At 41.1% G+C, this 18,762-nt stretch overlaps 1 protein-coding gene across 1 annotated transcript; it reads right to left on the reverse strand.

Annotated features, from left to right (window-relative positions):
- Window positions 1-636: 636 nt before the first annotated feature.
- SNRPA1 (small nuclear ribonucleoprotein polypeptide A') lies at window positions 637-10,035 on the reverse strand. The gene is made up of 9 exons (XM_034424700.3): window positions 9,873-10,035; window positions 7,631-7,778; window positions 7,365-7,443; window positions 6,159-6,205; window positions 5,070-5,172; window positions 3,788-3,867; window positions 3,281-3,356; window positions 1,931-2,024; window positions 637-962 (listed from the first exon to the last, which is right to left on the reverse strand). Exons 1-9 carry the CDS (start codon window positions 9,952-9,954, stop codon window positions 904-906), a joined length of 768 nt encoding a protein of 255 aa, XP_034280591.1. The 5' UTR covers window positions 9,955-10,035; the 3' UTR covers window positions 637-903.
- Window positions 10,036-18,762: the final 8,727 nt, after the last annotated feature.

Below are 18,762 nucleotides of genomic sequence, written 5' to 3' on the forward strand. Positions count from 1 at the left end.
CCGATCAAAAGTTTGGCACCCGAGTCAGACAATGAGGAGGCTGGAGAAGATGTGGTGCCAGAGGCGGGGATTCAGCCAGGGCCTTCAGAACCTCCAGAAGCTCCCATAAGTGAAGAGGAAGAAGAGGAGGAGCCTCTTCTCGATGCACGGGCGCGCAGAGCTGCCAAAAGGCAGGAGTGGCTCCTCAGGAGGAGGTCTCCTCGAGAGTAAGGCTTGGGGCTAATTGGCCACTCCCCTAGCCTATTTAAGGAGGAATGCCAACTGAAGCAATTTGCAGGGAACAACTTCGTTCACTCTCGTGTCCTGATCTTAGTTCTATCAGCTTCCTGCAAATTGCTTCTGGGCTTTCTGCCAACCATAGTAAGATTACGATTATTTATTCTTTGGATTCTTGTAGGCTGTTAAGAAAGTTAATTAACAGCCTTTGTTTGAAAAAGACTGATTTAATTTAGTAAACTAAGGTTTGTACAGACTTTGTGTGTGCTGCGTTCTTTGGGGTCCGTAGCTGGGGCAGAACATTTTCATAACACCACTGACAAACAAATCCAAACATATATACCTTATTTGGTTTATCACGAGCCATATAACAATTTTTTTTAAAAAAATCAGGAAAAAGTAAAACAGGTCCATTCACCATTTCACCAGCAGTTCTAGTACTACTACTTTATTATGCTGTTAATCCAGTTGAACATAGTTTAAACATGGTAAGAAGTTCACACCATGGTGTGATCCATTTCAAAAAAAGGCAGCTTTATTTAACTGCAAATGTACAGTATAAAATTTACAAACTACAATTTGCATATTTTCATAGTTGCTTCTTAACACAACAAAAAACATTATCCAGAAGGAAAAAAGTCAAACAATAGTACATTGTAGATTATCCAAGATGTAAAAAAAAAAGTATTAAGACCCATTGGCAACTGTATCTTCCTCCATCTCTTCCCCAGCCTCATCTGAAGGACCTAATTAACATAAAAATACAAATACAATTTATTTCTGTCAAACAGAGATATGAAAGATCAATAGCAATAGCACTTAGACTTATATACCGCTTCACAGTGCTTTTACAGCCCTCTCTAAGCGGTTTACAGAGTCAGCATATGGCCCCCAAGAATCTGGGTAGTCATTTTACCCACCTCAGAAGGATGGGAGGCTGAGTCAACCTTGAGCATGGTGAGATTCGAACTGTCAAATTGCAGGCAGCCAGCAGTCAGCAGAAGTAGCCTGCAGTACTGCACTCTTACCACTGCGCCACCGAGGCTCTTTAAATTCTTACCAAAGGAACAGTTGTACTGAGTCAGATTTTTTTTTTTTTCCATTTGGAAAGATTTAAGCTCATACTAATTTAGCAACTTAATTGCTGGAGCCTGGATAGCTCTGCAGACTAAACACTATAATTTAACACCAGCTGTCTGCAATTAAAGTAAGTTCGAATCTTGCCAGGCTCAAGGTTGACTCAGCCTTCCATCCTTTCTAAGGTAGGTAAATTGAGGACCCAGTTTGTGGGGGCAATAAGCTGACTTTGTATAAAATATACAAAAGTATGAAGGCTATTGCTTAACGCACTGTAAGCCGCCCTGAGACTCCGGAGAAGGACGGCATATAAATCAAATTAAAAAAAAAAAAAAAACTTTCTTCAACTTTCTTAGAAGTTCTGGCCTTTGCTCTCTCCAATTGCAAGTAAGGATATATGGCCACATTCTGTAGCCAAAAAAATATATGTAATTCTGTGTTGTCTTTGTATTTCAAAACAATATATTCTCCATAAGATGGCAATTTAAATACCTCACCCTTGAAGTGTTCCATTCTATCTACACAATTGCCCTAAATTGCTCTAGAAACAGTAAAAAAAAAAACCTCCTTCTCTGCTCTTTCAAAGGAAACTTGTCAGCTATGCTTTCTAAATGTTAGAAGACTGATTATTCCTTACCAGTTTTCCGATCCCTGCCAGGTATTTGACCAGCCTGCAGCAAACCTTTCAGCCTCTCCACTTCAGCTAGAGTTGAGGCGTTTGCAATGGCGTTCTTGAAAAGAAACATCCAAAGTCAGTCTTGTAAATTAACTTAAACGGCTAATGAATATTCAAATGATTGGCTCAAAGGATAATATTTTCAGTAACAACATAGCTATGAAATTTTTAAGTCATCTGTACTTGTCAGCTGCAAAACAAAGAGAAAGCTATACAATTCACGATGGTAGCAAAAGCTAGTTTACACAACTGCAAACAGAGTTCTGGGAATTAGCAGCCGCCTGTACTTCTGTATCAAGGAGTGGCCCAGTGGCCTAGAGGTGGAGCTCTCTCCTCACAATCTACTGCAATGCTGCAATGCTCTCTACATGGGACTTCCCTTGAGGAGCACCCGGAGGCTCCAACTGGTGCAGAATGCGGCCGCGGAGGGGATTATGGGAGCAAGAGGGCGCTCCCATGTGATGCCTCTCCTGCGTGAGCTGCATTGACTTCCAGTGGTCTTCCGGGTGCGCTTCAAGGTGTTGGTCACCACCTTTAAAGCGCTCCATGGCATAGGACCTGGGTATTTGTGGGACCGCCTTCTGCCGCTGATGGCCTCCCACCGACCAGTACGCTCCCACAGAGAGGGACTCCTCCGGGTGCCATCAGCTAGGCAATGTCGGCTGGCGACCCCCAGGGGGAGGGCCTTCTCTGTGGCAGCACCTGTCCTCTGGAACGATTTGCCCCCGGAGATACAAAGGATACCAGATCTCCGGGTCTTTCGCCGTGCCCTAAACTTTTCTTTTCCATCAAGCAGGACTGGCATGAAACACCCCCCCCCCTTTTTAGCTCTTTTTAGCTTTTTAAGTGTAAATTGGGTTTTAATTGGATTGTTTTAAATTGTGGGCCAAAGCTGTATAATTCTTTTAATTGATTTTAAATTTTGTATTGGTATGTTTTTTATCCTTGGCTGTGCACCGCCCTGAGTCCAATAGGAGAAGGGCGGTATATAAATTGAATAAATAATAATAATAATAATCAGGAGGCTGCGAGTTCGATCCTAGATAGAGGCAGATAATTTTTTCTCTCTTTCTTTGGGCACAATGAGAATATATCTGCTGAACAAAACTCCGCACTGGCGACAGGAAGGACATCCGGCCAGTAAACACTCAGCTCCATTCAGTTGCCCTGACTCCACCCCGCAAGGGATTATGGGGTCATTAAAAGAAGATGATGAAGTACTTCCATTATCAAATCTTTGGCTAGATTTGACCAGTGACCAGTGAGTTTCTTGATTGAACTGCTCCTTTTATGGGGTCTGAAAAATATTACCTTTATAGCCTCTACATCTCCCGGGGAGGGCCCAGCCTTCTTTTTGTCAGTAGGCAAACCAGCACCTGGGTTAAAACTGAAGGAAGGAAGGTATGGTTCAATTTTAAAAGATCTTCTTCACATGCTTCTCGAACTTCCCAAGAGAAGCTCAGGGAAGCCCAGATTTCAATCAAGTGTAGTATCTTATCTTTGTTAACAAACTGATATAATCAAAGAATAGCTCTTTCAGAAACACCAGCAGGAAAGCATTCCCTAAACCCGCCCATTTTAACACTGTCCCAAGCAAAATTGTAAATGCTGCGCGAAGGTTAAGCTGCCGATTTGAATTTTGAACCACCAGATTGGTGACAAAAAAAATAAAAAATCATATTGTTTCTTCTAAAGTATATGAAGCAATGCACTGCTAATTAGTGACAGCTACTGCTTCTTCTTCTTTATTTATTTTTCTTATTTTTCCATTTGCCTGTGGTGTTTCTGAAGAGTTTAAAGTGGTTATCCGTATCTTACGTTTTGGCTCTCCTGGCAATATCCTTTGCAAGCTGTGCACCCTGCTTGCCCTTGAACATTTTCTCTGCCTCCTGACGCTCCTACAGCAACACCACACACACACACACAAAGTTAATGCAACATCAACAGAAACAAGCCTACTGTGCATGGTTTTTCCCCAAAGCAATTTGTAGGGTGAGGTAATAACTTACATATATATACACACACATATTTTTCAGAGTATAAGACGCACCTTTTTCGCCCCTAAAAAGGGGTGAAAATTTAGGTGCATCTTATATACAGAATGTAGCCCCGCCCACCCACTGGCCTCCACCCTTTGGCCTCTGCCTCGCAGCAGTTACCTCCTTGCAGCAAACAGCAAGAAGAAACAGCTCCTTTCAGCTTCAGCACAGCCTAATTAGCACAAGTTGATTGGATCGGCCTCCCGACGCTCAGCTGTTTTGCTCTCAGTTGTTTTGTGCAGGGCTCTGCTGCTTGCTGCAAGGAGGTAAATTGCTGGGAGCAGATTTTTTTTTTTCTTGTGCTAATCAAGCTATGCTGAAAACGAAAAGGAAAGCAAAGCAGGCTATTTGCTGTTTGCTGCAATGAGGCAAAATTGCTGGGAGGCAGAGGCAGATTTCTTTTTCTTGTTTTCTTCACCAAAAAAGGTAGGTGCATCTTATAGTCTGGAGCGTTTTATACTCCGAAAAATACAGTAAATGTGTGCATACATGTTGACGTTACGCATTTCAACTTGCAATTCTTCCCCCAAAGTTGCACACTTTGTTGGATGTTTCTATTTTAAAAAGGGATGTGCTTCTGTCGGAGATGACATATGAACTGCTGTGTCATAATGGGAAATTTCATTTAGCTTAGATGCTGCTCTTGAGAGTGACTTTCTTTCTCCGACCATCGAAGAAGTGAATAACCAAGTACGTACGAATTGCTCCAAATGTGGTCATTTAAAAGAACAGAAAACATTTTTTAAATGAATTCTGAATTTTCATTCAGTCTGTCATATGATGGTCGCACACAATACCAGAATTCCTAATTTTATCTTAATTTTTAAATTCAGAACCCAAGTATACATTTTAAAACTCCCAACCTTATTACTGCATTTATGGTATGTTTCCATAAGCGTACCACAAGACTGCATTTCAAATTACAGTTGCAAAAAATCGATCCATAATCAAAATGCTAACCCGGAAAATTACTGTAGGTTAGAGAGAAAAACTCAAAACTATGTAACTGAATATACTTGTCAGGAAACAGTACTTCAAAAGAAAAGTGTCAGACGACTTACTTTTAATTTCACTTTTTGGAAATCCAGCACTCTGACCTGTGGAACCTTATGAATGATATATAGCCTATAATGCTTCTTATTTGTTACAGGATTTCTCAAAACGCTGCAAAGGGAAGACATTCACATAATCTTTTTTTAAAAATGCGTTCAGACCATTTGAACACAGGAACTCATAAGAGAAACATACAAGATAAAATGTGAAACCACAGAACAGAGGAATGTACATTTGAATAATTACAATAAACGAATTACCAAAAGAAAAAGCAACAACACTTCTTTTGGTAGGATAAGAATACCAATTTGCAACACCAACCAATTAATGAGTAATTGCAGATTTTAAAAATCCTCAGGTTTGTTCTAAATTAACACGTGCAAAAGAACCTGCTGTTATATCAACGAAGAATTCTTATGTTTTGTCAACACTACGTATAAAATGGTTTTTCAAATACATACCAAGAAGTTTAACCTATATGAATTGATTTAACATTATGTATTATACGTATTATAAATCATTCCAAGGTCAAAATGCCTCGTTCTAATACTGGTAAATTACATTCTGTCCTCTCATGGTCACTGCAAACCCACTTAAATCTAAAAAAAAATGAACAAGTGACAACTGTGTGAATTTTTCTGCATTTTCTTCACCGTGTATGATCATAGTCTTTATTGAGAAAAGGACTGATCCAATGCTACCCAGCTGGCTTTTATGCTAGAAAAAGCCAGCTGGCTTTTATGATAGATGAGTCCTTTTCTCTTAGCCCAGGGCTATCAAACTTGTGGCCCGTGGGCCGGATGTGTCACGCGCTGGACATGCCTGGTTTAGCAAAGGGGAAAAACTCACGATATGTCACGTGACAATGCTGTGACAGTGCAAGTTTGACACTCCTGTCTTAGCCCAATCTTTCCCACAGAGAAGAAGTGGTTACAAAGAAAATAGGAGGGGTTATGAATGCTACCTTTAGTTGTACAAAATAAAGTGGAATATAGATCTGTTAAGTGAATATATAAATTTGCTTTTAAGTGACAGTAGCAGTGTCCTCACTTTTTTCAACAATCAGAAACTGTTGTTTAAAAATAAAGATTTTGTACCTCAGATAAGTTAGGGATTTGATAGTTGCCAAAGGATCAAGATCACCCTAAGAAAGGTACAACATAAAACATTTAGTTAATTTTACACCACGTTATGTACATTGTGCACTGTTTCCTTCAGGAAGTGCAAGATTTAGTACAGAGCAAGCATGCATGCAATTCAGTTTTAAAAAGTTTAGGAATAGTATTCACGATGTCAATTCACACTCTAGTTCAGAAAGAATGTTGTGCATCAAGCAGGCCAGATGTTTGCAGCCTAGGCATTTTAAACTGTACAGTTCAGAAAGCTTCATAACATGAAGCAAGGTTTATGTGAAGCTTTCTGAACTGTACAGTTTAAATGCCCAGGCTGCAAACAACTGGCCTCTTTGATGCACAGAATTCCTTCGGAACTAGAGAAAGGCGTTAACTTTTTCTTCTGGAAGGAAGAAACCAATGACCTTTTGGAGATTACATAAGGAAAAGCTTCCCAGGTTTATGCATTATAAGGTCAATAAGGTTCTGCAGATTGGCATAAGCCATTCACAAGACAGAACAACACACACATGGATTGAAATCGCAGAAACCCAAGACGGCGCTGTTTACCTGTGTTTTTGTCAAACTGCATTTAGAGACTAAGATCTCTCTTTCAGTTTCCACAAGAGGGGAATACTGCAACCTTTGACCGTGAGCACTGAAATTGCTTTCATCAATCCTGTTTCCCTGAAAATTTCTGTCTTTTGCTGTTTATATTAATGACACATATATAAGCCTATTTAAACCAATGATATAATACTAAAACTAAGAAAAATTAAACATAAAAAGCATCCTCTTTCTCCCTTTATTAGAAGAAGTCATACGTAAATAAGCAGCGCCCATGGACTTGAGATTAGAACAAAAGAGAGAGAAAGAAAACCATTAGGACATTTAGCCATGTAATTCAGTTTAGATGGTGTCAAAAAAGGTTGTATTTTGGTTTTGGCTTAAAGTGATTTATAAATCCAGCCAATATTCTTGCAATCTATAGTTAATGGCTTGGCTTAGTATGATGCAGATATTCATCTAGAAACTACCGTACAGATTCCCCCGGTTTTATGCATGCCCAACTAAAGCGTTCACAATTTTTAAGAATGTTTTTCATACCGAGAAGAAAACTGAACATAAATCTCAAACTCTAGGTCACCCTAGTACTCACAAAGCGATACTTATTTCCTTTATTTGACTTACCAATTCCACGATGTTATTGTTGATAAGGATGAGTTCAGTGAGATTTGGCAAAGACTGTTCAAGTCCTTCACCTATTCGGCTGAAGGAAAAAAAAGAAAAAGAAAAGGAGAGGCTAAAGAGAAAAACTAATAAATTAAATCTGGTAGAAGATCATTTCTTTACCAAGCATCATTTGCTTTTATATTTGCATGAAGGTATGCAATAGAAATAAAGATCAATCTAGAATTTCCATTTAATCTCAAAATTGTGGCTGAAAACAAACTCACCTTAATCTGTTGTTATTCATCAGCAATGTTTTCAATCTCCTCAGCAGCGGAAAGCCATCCAACTTCCGGATCTCATTGTCGGAGAAATCAATAGTATCAAACTGGTCCAATGTGGCACCCAAATTCTCAATTACAGGAATCTTGTATCCTGATAAAAAAAAAAACAGAACAATATAATAACATAAAAAATACACGTTCTGAATATGCATCTGATAACATTTAACAGCAAATTATCATTGCTGCACTTCTTATAACAAATCTAACAAGACCTGGCAAAATGGAGTACATTCAAGAGAAGATGGGAGTCTGCCAGAGTGAACGCCAGCAAGCTCTGATAAAAGGAAACATTTGAAACAGCGTTCTATAACTTTACAGACCTACCTATTGAAAAACACCACTGTCAATATGTGTAACAAAAGAAAACCACACATTTTAACAAATACAAAAGATCTGGGAGGTTTTATTTACTTGCAAGCTCCTAGGCTTCGATTAACTTAGATCAGGATCTCCAAACTTGGCAGCTGAAGACTTGTGGACTTCAACTCCCAGAGTTCCTCAGCCAGCAAAACAAGTCTTAAAAGTTGCCAAGTTTGGCGACCCCTTAGATCGTTGCAAAGTGACTCAATCAGCAACAATAAACAAAATTGTTTTTTTATAGAACTGCTGAAGAAAAAGCACACACAAAAACCGGCTCACTAAGAACAGGTTGGGACCCCTGAATGCTTCCAGAATGATCCAGAGTTTAAGGCAAGATAAGGAGTGGTTCTCCCTGAGCTTGGTTGTTTTCTTGCAGATGCTTCATTACTGAAACTAGATAACTGTCATCGGTGCTTTATTTTTTTGTAAACTATCTAGAATCATGGGGCAGCTATATAAATTCTATAAATGAATATCTATCTATCTATCTATCTATCTATCTATCTATCTATCTATCTATCTATCTATCTATCTCTACCTACCTAAACTCTATATCTACCTATCTGTCTATTCTCTATCTATCCATCATCCATCCATCCCTATCTATCTCTACCTACCTAAACTCTATATCTACCCATCTGTCTAAATTCTATATCTATCTATCTATCTATCCTCCACCTACCTACGTACCTATCTATCTCTACCTATCTAAATTCTATATCTACCTATCTGTCTAAATTCTATCTATCTATCTATCCTCTACCTACCTACCTATCTAAACTCTGTATCTTCCTATCTGTCTAAATTATCTATCTATCTATCTATCTCTCTCTCTCTCTCTCTCTCTCACTCTCTACCTACCTAAACTCTATATCTTCCTGTCTAAATTCTATATCTATCTATCTCTACCTATCTACCTAAACTCTATATCTACCTGTTTAAATTATCTATCTATCTATCTAAATTCTATATCTACCTATCTGTCTAAATTCTATCTATCTCTACATACCTACGTACCTACCTACTCTATATCTTCCTTCCTATCTAAATTCTATATCTATCTATCTATCTATCTATCTATCTATCTATCTATCTATCTATCTATCTAATCTATCTAATCTATCTCTATCTACCTAAACTCTATATCTACCTGTCTAAATTATCTATCTCTACCTATCTAAATTCTATATCTACCTACCTGTCTAAATTCTATCTATCTCTACCTACCTACCTACCCTCTATACCTTCCTATCTATCTGTCTAAATTCTATATCTATCCATCCATCCATCCATCCATCCATCCATCTCTACCTACCTAAACTCTATATCTTCCTGTCCTACCTACCTACCTACCTATCTAAATTCTATATCTACCCGTCTATGTAAATTCTCTCTCTTTGGGACCCAATCCTGAAGACCCAAGCCTGCTCTTTTGCCTGTTCGTGCATCAGAATCAAGGCTGCTGCTGCTGCTGCCGCCCAAGTAGCCATGCCAGATCCTTGCAGGTCACACCAAACTGGAACAGACAGTGAGAAACAGCAGGTTTGGGTGTAAAGATGGGGGCAGAGGACCGGAAGTGGAGCCATTCCCGACACCAGTCCTGGGATTATCCTGGGGAACCTGAAAACGCGCACAGAGTAAAGCCACATAGCCTCCCCTATTCCCTAACGGTCCACAAACGCCTTTTAGTAAAATGAGTCCCTCGCGGGCCACCATCCCGCTCGGAAAACGCTTTGCACAGGGCGCTTAGGAGCCCGGGCCTACTATGTCGAACAGAATCAACCTCGGCCCGGGTAGGCAGAACCCCCAAGGCGGCTCCTCTCACCCCGGAGGTCGAGCTCCCGGTCTCTCACGGCGCTGGTGTACTGCGCCGCCTGCTCTATGAGCTCCGCCGTCAGCTTCACCATCTTCCCCTCTTCGGCTGCCTCCGCGAAGAACGCACCGCCGCCAAAAGAGCTTGAATGGAGTGCGCATGCGTCGCGGCCGCCCTTGACGCAGTCCGCGGAGCTGAGCTGCCGAGCAAGCCGAAAGCCGAGCAATCGAGCGCCAAAGGCTTTTGCGCAAGGCTTGCTCCGTCGCCATGGTAACGCTGACGCTATCAGCGTGGAAGGCCCGCCTCTTTTCAAGGTGGCGGGGGGGGGGCTTGGAGTTGCCTTTGAGTTACAGGTCAAATGCTCTGACCCCTTCCAATCAATGTTAAATAAATATAAAAGTTAATAAATAAATACAAATATAAGTATAACATATAAATATAACAGGCATCCATAGGTGATAAAGCACCATGGCTCTGTTCAGAGAAGATGCCTTAATGAGACCAATTAGGATTTAATCCCTAGTACCTTCCAACTCTGTTACTGTTAAACTGTTAAACTGTTAATGAGTGTTTCAACAATGACCCCTTCAAGACCCTCTTGGAGGTCTGCAACATTAAAATGATTTAATGCCAAATATTGAAAATATTGAAAATGTTATTTAATTGAATTTAATTAATGGAACTTGTATGCCGCCCTATCTCCAATGGACTCGGGGCGGCTCACAACAATTAAAACAAAGCAAACAAACCATTAAACCATTAAAATTTACTTAAAACATTTAATTAGCCACTGATTGGCAGCTCCGAATCAAGATACTTGCAAACATTTAAAATCAATATCACATTTCTCATTATTTTTCATTAACAAAAAAAAAAAAAAAGAGGGTTCCTCATGAAAAATATTTTACTGGTATTAATATTGAATTTAACATTGTTTTTACACAATTCAATAAATAAATATTCTACAAATGCATCCATTTTATTTTTTCACATGGTAAATATCAATAAATAAAAACTATGCAAACAAAAGCTCTTTTAGAGTACTCCATAGTTTTCAAAAGTGAGAAGGGATCCTGAGAGCAAAACATCTAAGAAACACAGATTTAATGGAATGCACTACATCATGGCAGGTTCATCCAACATGCTAAAGCTGGATGTGAGAGCTGATTCTTAGCTTGATAAGATATCAACTCACAAAGCATCCCTGGCCTGCTCTCGAGTTGCCATAAGCAAGGGGGGATGGGAAACTGATGAAATGGCATGGCAGCCAAAGACAGATGCACATTCCAGACATAACTCCCTCAAGGCTGTATCCCAGGGTTACCCACAGCAGCCGGAGGGGAGTGGTCTCTACAACCGCTGAAATTGCTCTGTTGGCGAATGTGATTGATGAAACACCCTGGGGGAAGGGTGGAAACAGGGTCATGATAGGGGCGTAAATTATGTAGGGTCAGAGCAGGCTTCACTTGGGAACATGCGGATATGAAGCTCCTAATAAATAACTGGATTTCTTTTGAAGCTTGGCTCGAGGCTCATGATTTAATTAGAGCATCCGTCGGAACCCTGACAGCAAGCCAGCTCTGACCCTATTTATTTACAGGACTTTTATCAGTGGTGGGTTTCATTTACCTTTGCTACTTGTTCCCTCCTTCCCTCCTTCCTTCCTTCCTTCCTTCCTTCCTTCCTTCCTTCCTATATAGAGCTAAGGAAACTGAAACACCCCGCCCTATTTTACCTAAATGTAGGCTTCCCATTAGAGAGTAGTATCCTTGCTGGAAATCCTGGGTTTGTTACTTTAACTTTCTTAATAAATCTTACTAGGAACCAGAGCTCTAAGTGACTTTCCTTGGGGTTAATTCAGGGGTGAAATGCTCCCGGTTCAGACCAGATCAGGCAATCTGATAGCGATTGTGGCAGGTGGTTCGTAGAACCGGTAGCAATGGTGGCGCAAGGCACCGCCCACCCACCCGGGTGTCGTTACTACCTGGTTTTAACCAGGAAGTAATGTGTTTTTTACCCTCTGCGCGGCGCATGTACTTTCAAACCAGTAAGGAAGGTAAGTAGATTTCACCCCTGGGTTAATTACTTCCATTTTGGGTTGTTGAATCAGAAGCCTGATACTTGATAAATCCCACTTATTCCCACATAAATTGATAGAAGCCATGGCATGTAAAATTTACTATGCACGTCTTCTCTGTCTTTTGGAGTGGCATGTTGATGTCTTCAGCCCAGCTTTGACCATCCATTACAGATTGCCAGGGGTGGTGCTTATATCTTAGCAATTATTTATAATGGGTTGTCCATCAGCCGGGAAGTGTCCTCAAAATAGCCCTTCTGCATGCATCAATGAGGATAATACATTTTAACAAGCCAGAAGCGCATAGTTCAAGCAGCGCACCATTAACTACTGAAACAGATTATACCATGTTAAAGATTGATAGGGACGTATGTCAAAGGTTGTATAACTAGGGTTGTAGCCAGTGGTGGGATTCAGCCAGTTCGCACCACTTCGGGAGAACCGGTTGTTAACTTTCTGAGCAGTTTGGTGAACTGGTTGTTGGAAGAAATCATTAGGGCAGAGAACCGGTTGTTAAATTATTTGAATCCCACCACTGGTTATAGCCTATGAATTTGAAGATCAAGCAGAAGAAGTTGAAACATGAATCCATCCGATTGTATTTTATTTACATTTTCAAATAGAAAAATTAGGGGGGCAAAACAGGTCCGATAGGAATGGACAACCAAAGCATCTGGAAAATGATTTTTCTCCTACTATCCCATCTTCTGAAATGGTTCATATGGTATTGAACTGTCAAATAACAGAAGTACGTTTTCTTGAAGGCTTTTTTTTTTAAAACCCAAAATAAATGTGAAAGGAGTCTTAACGTACTTAGAAATAACTAAAGTTATTCCAATATAAAATGCAAACAATCGTTGGGAAATCTTGGGCATGTGTTTTGTGTAATGGTATAATGTCTTTGCTTTCCCACTGTTTGTATGTCCCCCTCCAAATAATTTTTTAAAAGATAAAAGTTACAATTACTGTATATAAATATTGCTGACATACAACAGGCATTATTGCTGGTGCTGTATGTATGTATGTATGTATGTATGTATGTATGTATGTATGTATGTATGCAATGTTAATGATTTTTATTTTAGACATGTACTGCATTACTACTGGAGGAAAATGGATTGGTCTGACATTTCTAATGTTCTTTTTTTAGGTTTGTCAAATGTTGAAAGTTTATCCACTGTTTCTGGCTTAGGGCAATATTCTCTCTCTCTCTCTCTCTCTCTCTCTCTCTCTGTGTGTGTGTGTGTGTGTGTGTGTGTGTGTGTGTTGTGTTTAAATTCTATATGTCAGTAGAATTAATATTTTATCCTTCCTTGGGCGCCTTCTTGAACTGCAACAACTGGTTTTAAATCTTATGTTCCTGTCACTGGAGACCACGAGGTGGCATACTAACATCAGACAAATTTATGCCAAGTGTCTACTTCATCAGAAACTGCATATGTAACAAGAAATATGTTTTACACATCCGGAGATGATAGATAGGTGGATATAAGATAAACAGATGCAGATGTATAGATAATCTCGAAAGAAAAACCACACAAATTTTGGTGATGACTAAGAGTCAGCTTTGGCCAAGAAATAAATTATTATGAAAACTCTAACCTGTGTGCCATACCCAACCCAAAATTGATTTTTTAAAAAAAGAAAAGAAAAAAAAAGAGGTTCTTTAGTTCTATCAATCAACCGGTTTATTTATGTATTATTTATGTATTACACAAATTTATACTCCTACTTTCATAATATCATATTTCATAAATAACCATGCATGAGAAAAGTCAATACAATAGGAACTTTTAAAAAGGGGAGGCCTAACAAATATCCGGGAGCCATATAATACATGATATTTGATTAACTCATGGAAAGCTAGGGACCTGGCTCATTTCCAAAGATTGATTATTCCACTGGCATCTACCAATTTTTGCCAACACTGCTATTTTCCTCTTTTTTGAAATCCCCTCAAATTAAATCAAGCTTGGCCTTGAATTTCCATCTCCATGCCACGATGAATACATTTAACGACAATCCTTATACAGTTCGTCCTTGACCTACGACCACAATTGAGCCCAACATTTCTGCTGTTAAGTGAGACATTTGTAAAGCGAGTTTTATCCCATTTTATGGCCTTTCTTGCCACAGTTGTTAAGCGAACCACTGCAGTTATTAAATTAGAAACATGGCTGTTAAGTGAATCTGGCTTCCCCAGTGACTTTGCTCATCGGAAAGTTGCAAAAGCTGATCACGTAACCCCAGGATATTGCAACGGTCATAAATACGAGTTAGATGCCAAGCAGCTGAATTTTGATCACATCACTATGGGGATGCCACAAAGATGAAAAATGGTCATAAGCAGTGGTGAAATTCAATTTTTTTTACTACCGGTTCTGTGGGCGTGGCTTGGTGGACGTGGCAGGGGAAGGATACTGCAAAATCTCCACTCCCACCCCACTCCAGGGGAAGGATACTGCAAAACCCCCATTCCCTCCCCACCCCTGGGGGAAGGATATTGCAAAATCTCCATTCCCATCCAACTCTGGGGCCAGCCAGAGGTGGCATTTGCCTGTTCTCCGAACTACTCAAAATTTCCGCTACCGGCTCTCCAGAACCTGTCAGAACCTGCTGGATTTCACCTCTGGTCATAAGCCACATTTTTCAGTGCTGTTGTAACTTCAAAAGATCACTAAATGAGCTCTTGTAAGTCGAAAAATACCTGCACAAAGCAAGGAAGAAGTACTATTGAATGTAGCATTAACTTTTGAGTAAACAGGGAGATGTCTTCAATTTGCCTTCTACTGGCAGCATCAACAGCATAATCAAACAGGAGAGTGCTGAAAAATGCAAAGGATGCCAGAGATTTAGAGTCCAAAACATGCGGCATCAATTATTCAACATAGCCCAGATTCTATTAGGCAATTTGCAAGTTCACCGAATGTACTGAACCATCCTTTACTTTTCATACTGTTATAAACTAAACATTATGCTAAGCCAGAGGCCATAGTTTCCACAACACACTGAGTCCCCCCAGGGAAAGAGCTCATCCGTTCTTTCCAAAACCACCTTTCGCTGACTATCACAGCTTGACTCACCATTTTAGAGCAGGTGTTTTGCTTCCAGGGCTTCGGACAGAGAGTTTAAATGTCATTTTATAGCTTGAGAGGTCGGCAGATGCTTTGGCTAAATTAAACCTGGGTTTAATTCTCTACTGTGGCCACTTGAAAATCTGCGCTGGCTGGGGAAAATGTCTGTATCCCAGGAGTGAAATGCCACCGGTTTAGACCGGTTCGGGTGAATTGGTAGCAATGGCGGCGGATGGTTCGGAGAACCGGTAGTGACAGTAGCACAAGGCTCCGCCCACCTTCCCGGCCGTTGTTACTTCCTGGTTTTAACCAGGAAGTAACCTGTTTTTTACCCTCTGCGCATGCACAGAGAGTCTGCGCGTGTATGTGATGTGCACGGCGCATGCACTTCCGAACCGGTAGGGAAGATAAATAGATTTCACCCCTGCTGTATCCATTTTACCGGAAAGTCCCTTTAAATTTAATGGGCTACTCTGAACAGAGGTGTCTGGGATTGCTCTGGTAGAGAAACCATTATACAGTTCAGTTTCTTTATTCATTAGAGCTAGGCACGAGGATTTACTCAGGAGGTAAAGACACAGGGCCCATTTAAACTTTACCCCTGTGTTATTTGCTTATTGTGTGCTGACATTTCTTACCACGTTCCTGCTGGCAGGAATTGGAGGACGCTGAAGAATTAAAACATTTTGAGGCCATCCTATTATAATTGTTACAGTGATGAGTCACAGAGCAAATTAACTTCATAATCACTAATCTAGTCATTTCCCTACTGGAGTTTTGGGACTCTGCAATCACACACGCACTCGTCATGTTTAGCCGTTAGTTGGCCGAAAATGATCGTTTTTGTAATCCAGTGCTTGGATTATTGTTTGCTTGCTTATTTCATTGATCTGTGGCCTGTCTTCCTGTTCATATACCGAAGAGGAATAAACTTGAGCAGACAGCTTGAGACAGGGAGGGAGGGGGAGGGGGAGGGGGAGGGAGGGAGAGACAGACAGACAGACAGAGAAACAGAGACAGAGAGAGAGACACAGAAACACACACAGAGAGAGAGAGACAGAGACACACACAGAGACACACACAGAGAGAGACAGAGAGAGAGACAGACAGACAGAGAAACAGAAAGAGAAACAGAGAGAGAGACACAGAAACACACAGAGAGACAGAGACACAGAGACACAGAGAGAGAGAGAGAGACAGAGACACAGAGAGAAACAGAGAGAGAGACAGAGAGAGACAGAGAGACAGAGAGACAGAGAAACAGAGAGAGAGAGACACACAGAGAGACACACACAGAGAGAGAGACAGAGACACAGAGACAGAGAGAGACAGACAGACAGAGAAACAGAGAGAGAGAGAAACAGAGAGAGAGACACAGAGAGAAACACAGAGAGAGAGACAGAGAGACAGTGACACACAGAGAGAGAGAGAGAGAGAGACAGAGACAGAGACAGAGACAGAGAGAGAGACAGAGAGAGAGAGAGAGAGAGAGAGAGAGAGAGACCTGCCCAGTCATCATCATGGATGCATGCACAGAGGTGGCGCGCACACTCTCATTGGTGAACTGGTAGCGAAGGTAAGTGAATACCATTACTGTATATCATGCTTACCCACAATTGAGGTTTTTTGCCTAAACCACTGCTTCTCAATCTATGGTCCTTTGGAGAGCTGTGATGCCATCACAGGGGGTCCACGAAGGTTTGAAAAAAAAATGTTATGATTTAAATCTTAAGTCTTGGGGGGTCCATGGCCATAATCCATGGCCACAAAAGGAATTTAATGGGAAAGAAAAGGTTGAGAACCACTGGTCTTAAGAATTGGGTTCATGCATGCTACGCCGTAAACCATGCCTTACAAACCACAGTGGGAGAGTTCAGAGAACATGCTACATGAACACAAACAGAGCTTGTGACGGTTTAATCAATGCAACAAGGAGAGAAGCAACCCAGAACCAAGCATAAATTTCCTGACAGTGAGAACAATTAATCAGTAGAACACCTCGCCTCCAGAAGTTGTGAAGGCTTCAACACTTGAAGTTTTTAAGAAGAGATTGGATAACTATTTGTCTGAAATGGTATAGGGCCGTGATGACGAACCTGTGGCACGCGTCCAGAGGTGGCACCCGGCGCCCTCTCGGTGGGCACGCGAGCCATTGCCCCAGCTCAGCTCTGCTGTGCATGCGCGCGCGCCTCCCACTGGCCAGTTGGTCTTCAGGTCTCTGCTGTGCATGCATGGCAGGCGGGGCGCACATGGGGGTTACACACACATGCGGGGCCACATGTGCCTGTGCAGGGATGGGGCACATGTGCAGGGGCCACACATGCATTGAATTTTGGGGGTTTGGGCGCGTGCTTTGGGCACTCGGTCTGGAAAAGGTTAGCCATCACTGGTATAGGGTTTCCTGCCTAAGCAGAGAGTTGGACTAGAAGACCTGTCGACTGGCGGCCCCTAGGGGGAGAGCCTTCTCTGTGGGGGCACCTACCATCTGGAATGAGCTCCCCCCGGAGATACAGAGGATCCCGGATCTGCGCTCCTTCCGCCGTGCTGTGAAGACCTTTTTATTCCATCAGGCGGGCTTGGCCTAATTTTCTTCCCTTTTAAATATGTAAATTTTAATCTGTTTTTAAATTATTGGGGTGTTTTAATCTGTCTGGGCCAAAATGATTTAATTTGATTTTATCTGGTCTTTAAATTTTTTGTATTTATGTATTTTATTGTTGGCTGTTCACTGCCCTGAGTCCTTCGGGAGTAGGGCGGTATACAAATCAAATAAACCATAAACCAAACCAAACCAAGACCTCCAAGGTCCCTTCCAACTCTGTTATTCTATCTATGTGAAAGAACTATCAAGAGGTCACAAGAGAAACATCTAACTCTCTCCCTTAGCTGTTCCTGCTCATTGCTTCTCCATCACTTTAGCAAGGAAATCTGCCAGCGCATAAATGATCCGACTAACAAACAGATCCCCATGTCACGGTGCACGGTTTTGAATTCTGCATAATGCTTAGTCTCGTTCAGCAACTTCCTCCGTTGAATCTTTCCATTTCTAAAACTAGAAAGACGGTGACGGCTGAAGCGGATCTAATGGGATCACTGAAGATGGGCCATGTCTATTCACAGTGAAATTGGTATTAGGAGAGGATGGTGGGAAAAAAATGTCCAAGTAAGTTTTCTGGATCACAGCTCATTCCATTTTAAGAGATGGTCTGTTTAAAAAAAGAATCTGGGTTGCCTCACTCATCTCTGCATTTTGAAATACGTGTACCTCGGTGCTCTCCTGAGATTGGTTGTTTTCTTGCAGACATTTCATTACTCGAATTAGGTAAAATCATTCACACACGATATTCCCTAGTTTGGGCAATGAAACATCTGCAAGAAAACAACCAAGCTCAGAGAGCACCAAGGATTTTTTAAAAATTATTTTTTGTCTTTTAATGACCCCGTAATCCCTTGCATTGGGGTGGAGTTGGGGCAACTGAATGGAGCTGAGTGTTTACTGGCCGGATGCCCTTCCTGTCGCCAATGCAGAGTTCGCAGCTGATATATATTCATTGTGCCCAGAGAGAGAAATATCTCCCGCTACCTAGGATCGAACTCTCAGCCTCCTGATTGTGAGGCGACAGCTCCACCTCTAGGTCACTGCACCACTCAGAGAGCACACATTTCAATCCTGAGCTACAAATATATTCTCCTTTATTAGGTAGAACAATCGAAGCGGGATTCATTAGACATATCCCAAACCAGGAGTGAA

Source organism: Pantherophis guttatus, chromosome 13 (assembly GCF_059756535.1).
Source record: "Pantherophis guttatus breed Tessera chromosome 13, ASM5975653v1, whole genome shotgun sequence".
NCBI classification, from domain to species: Eukaryota; Metazoa; Chordata; class Lepidosauria; order Squamata; family Colubridae; genus Pantherophis; species Pantherophis guttatus.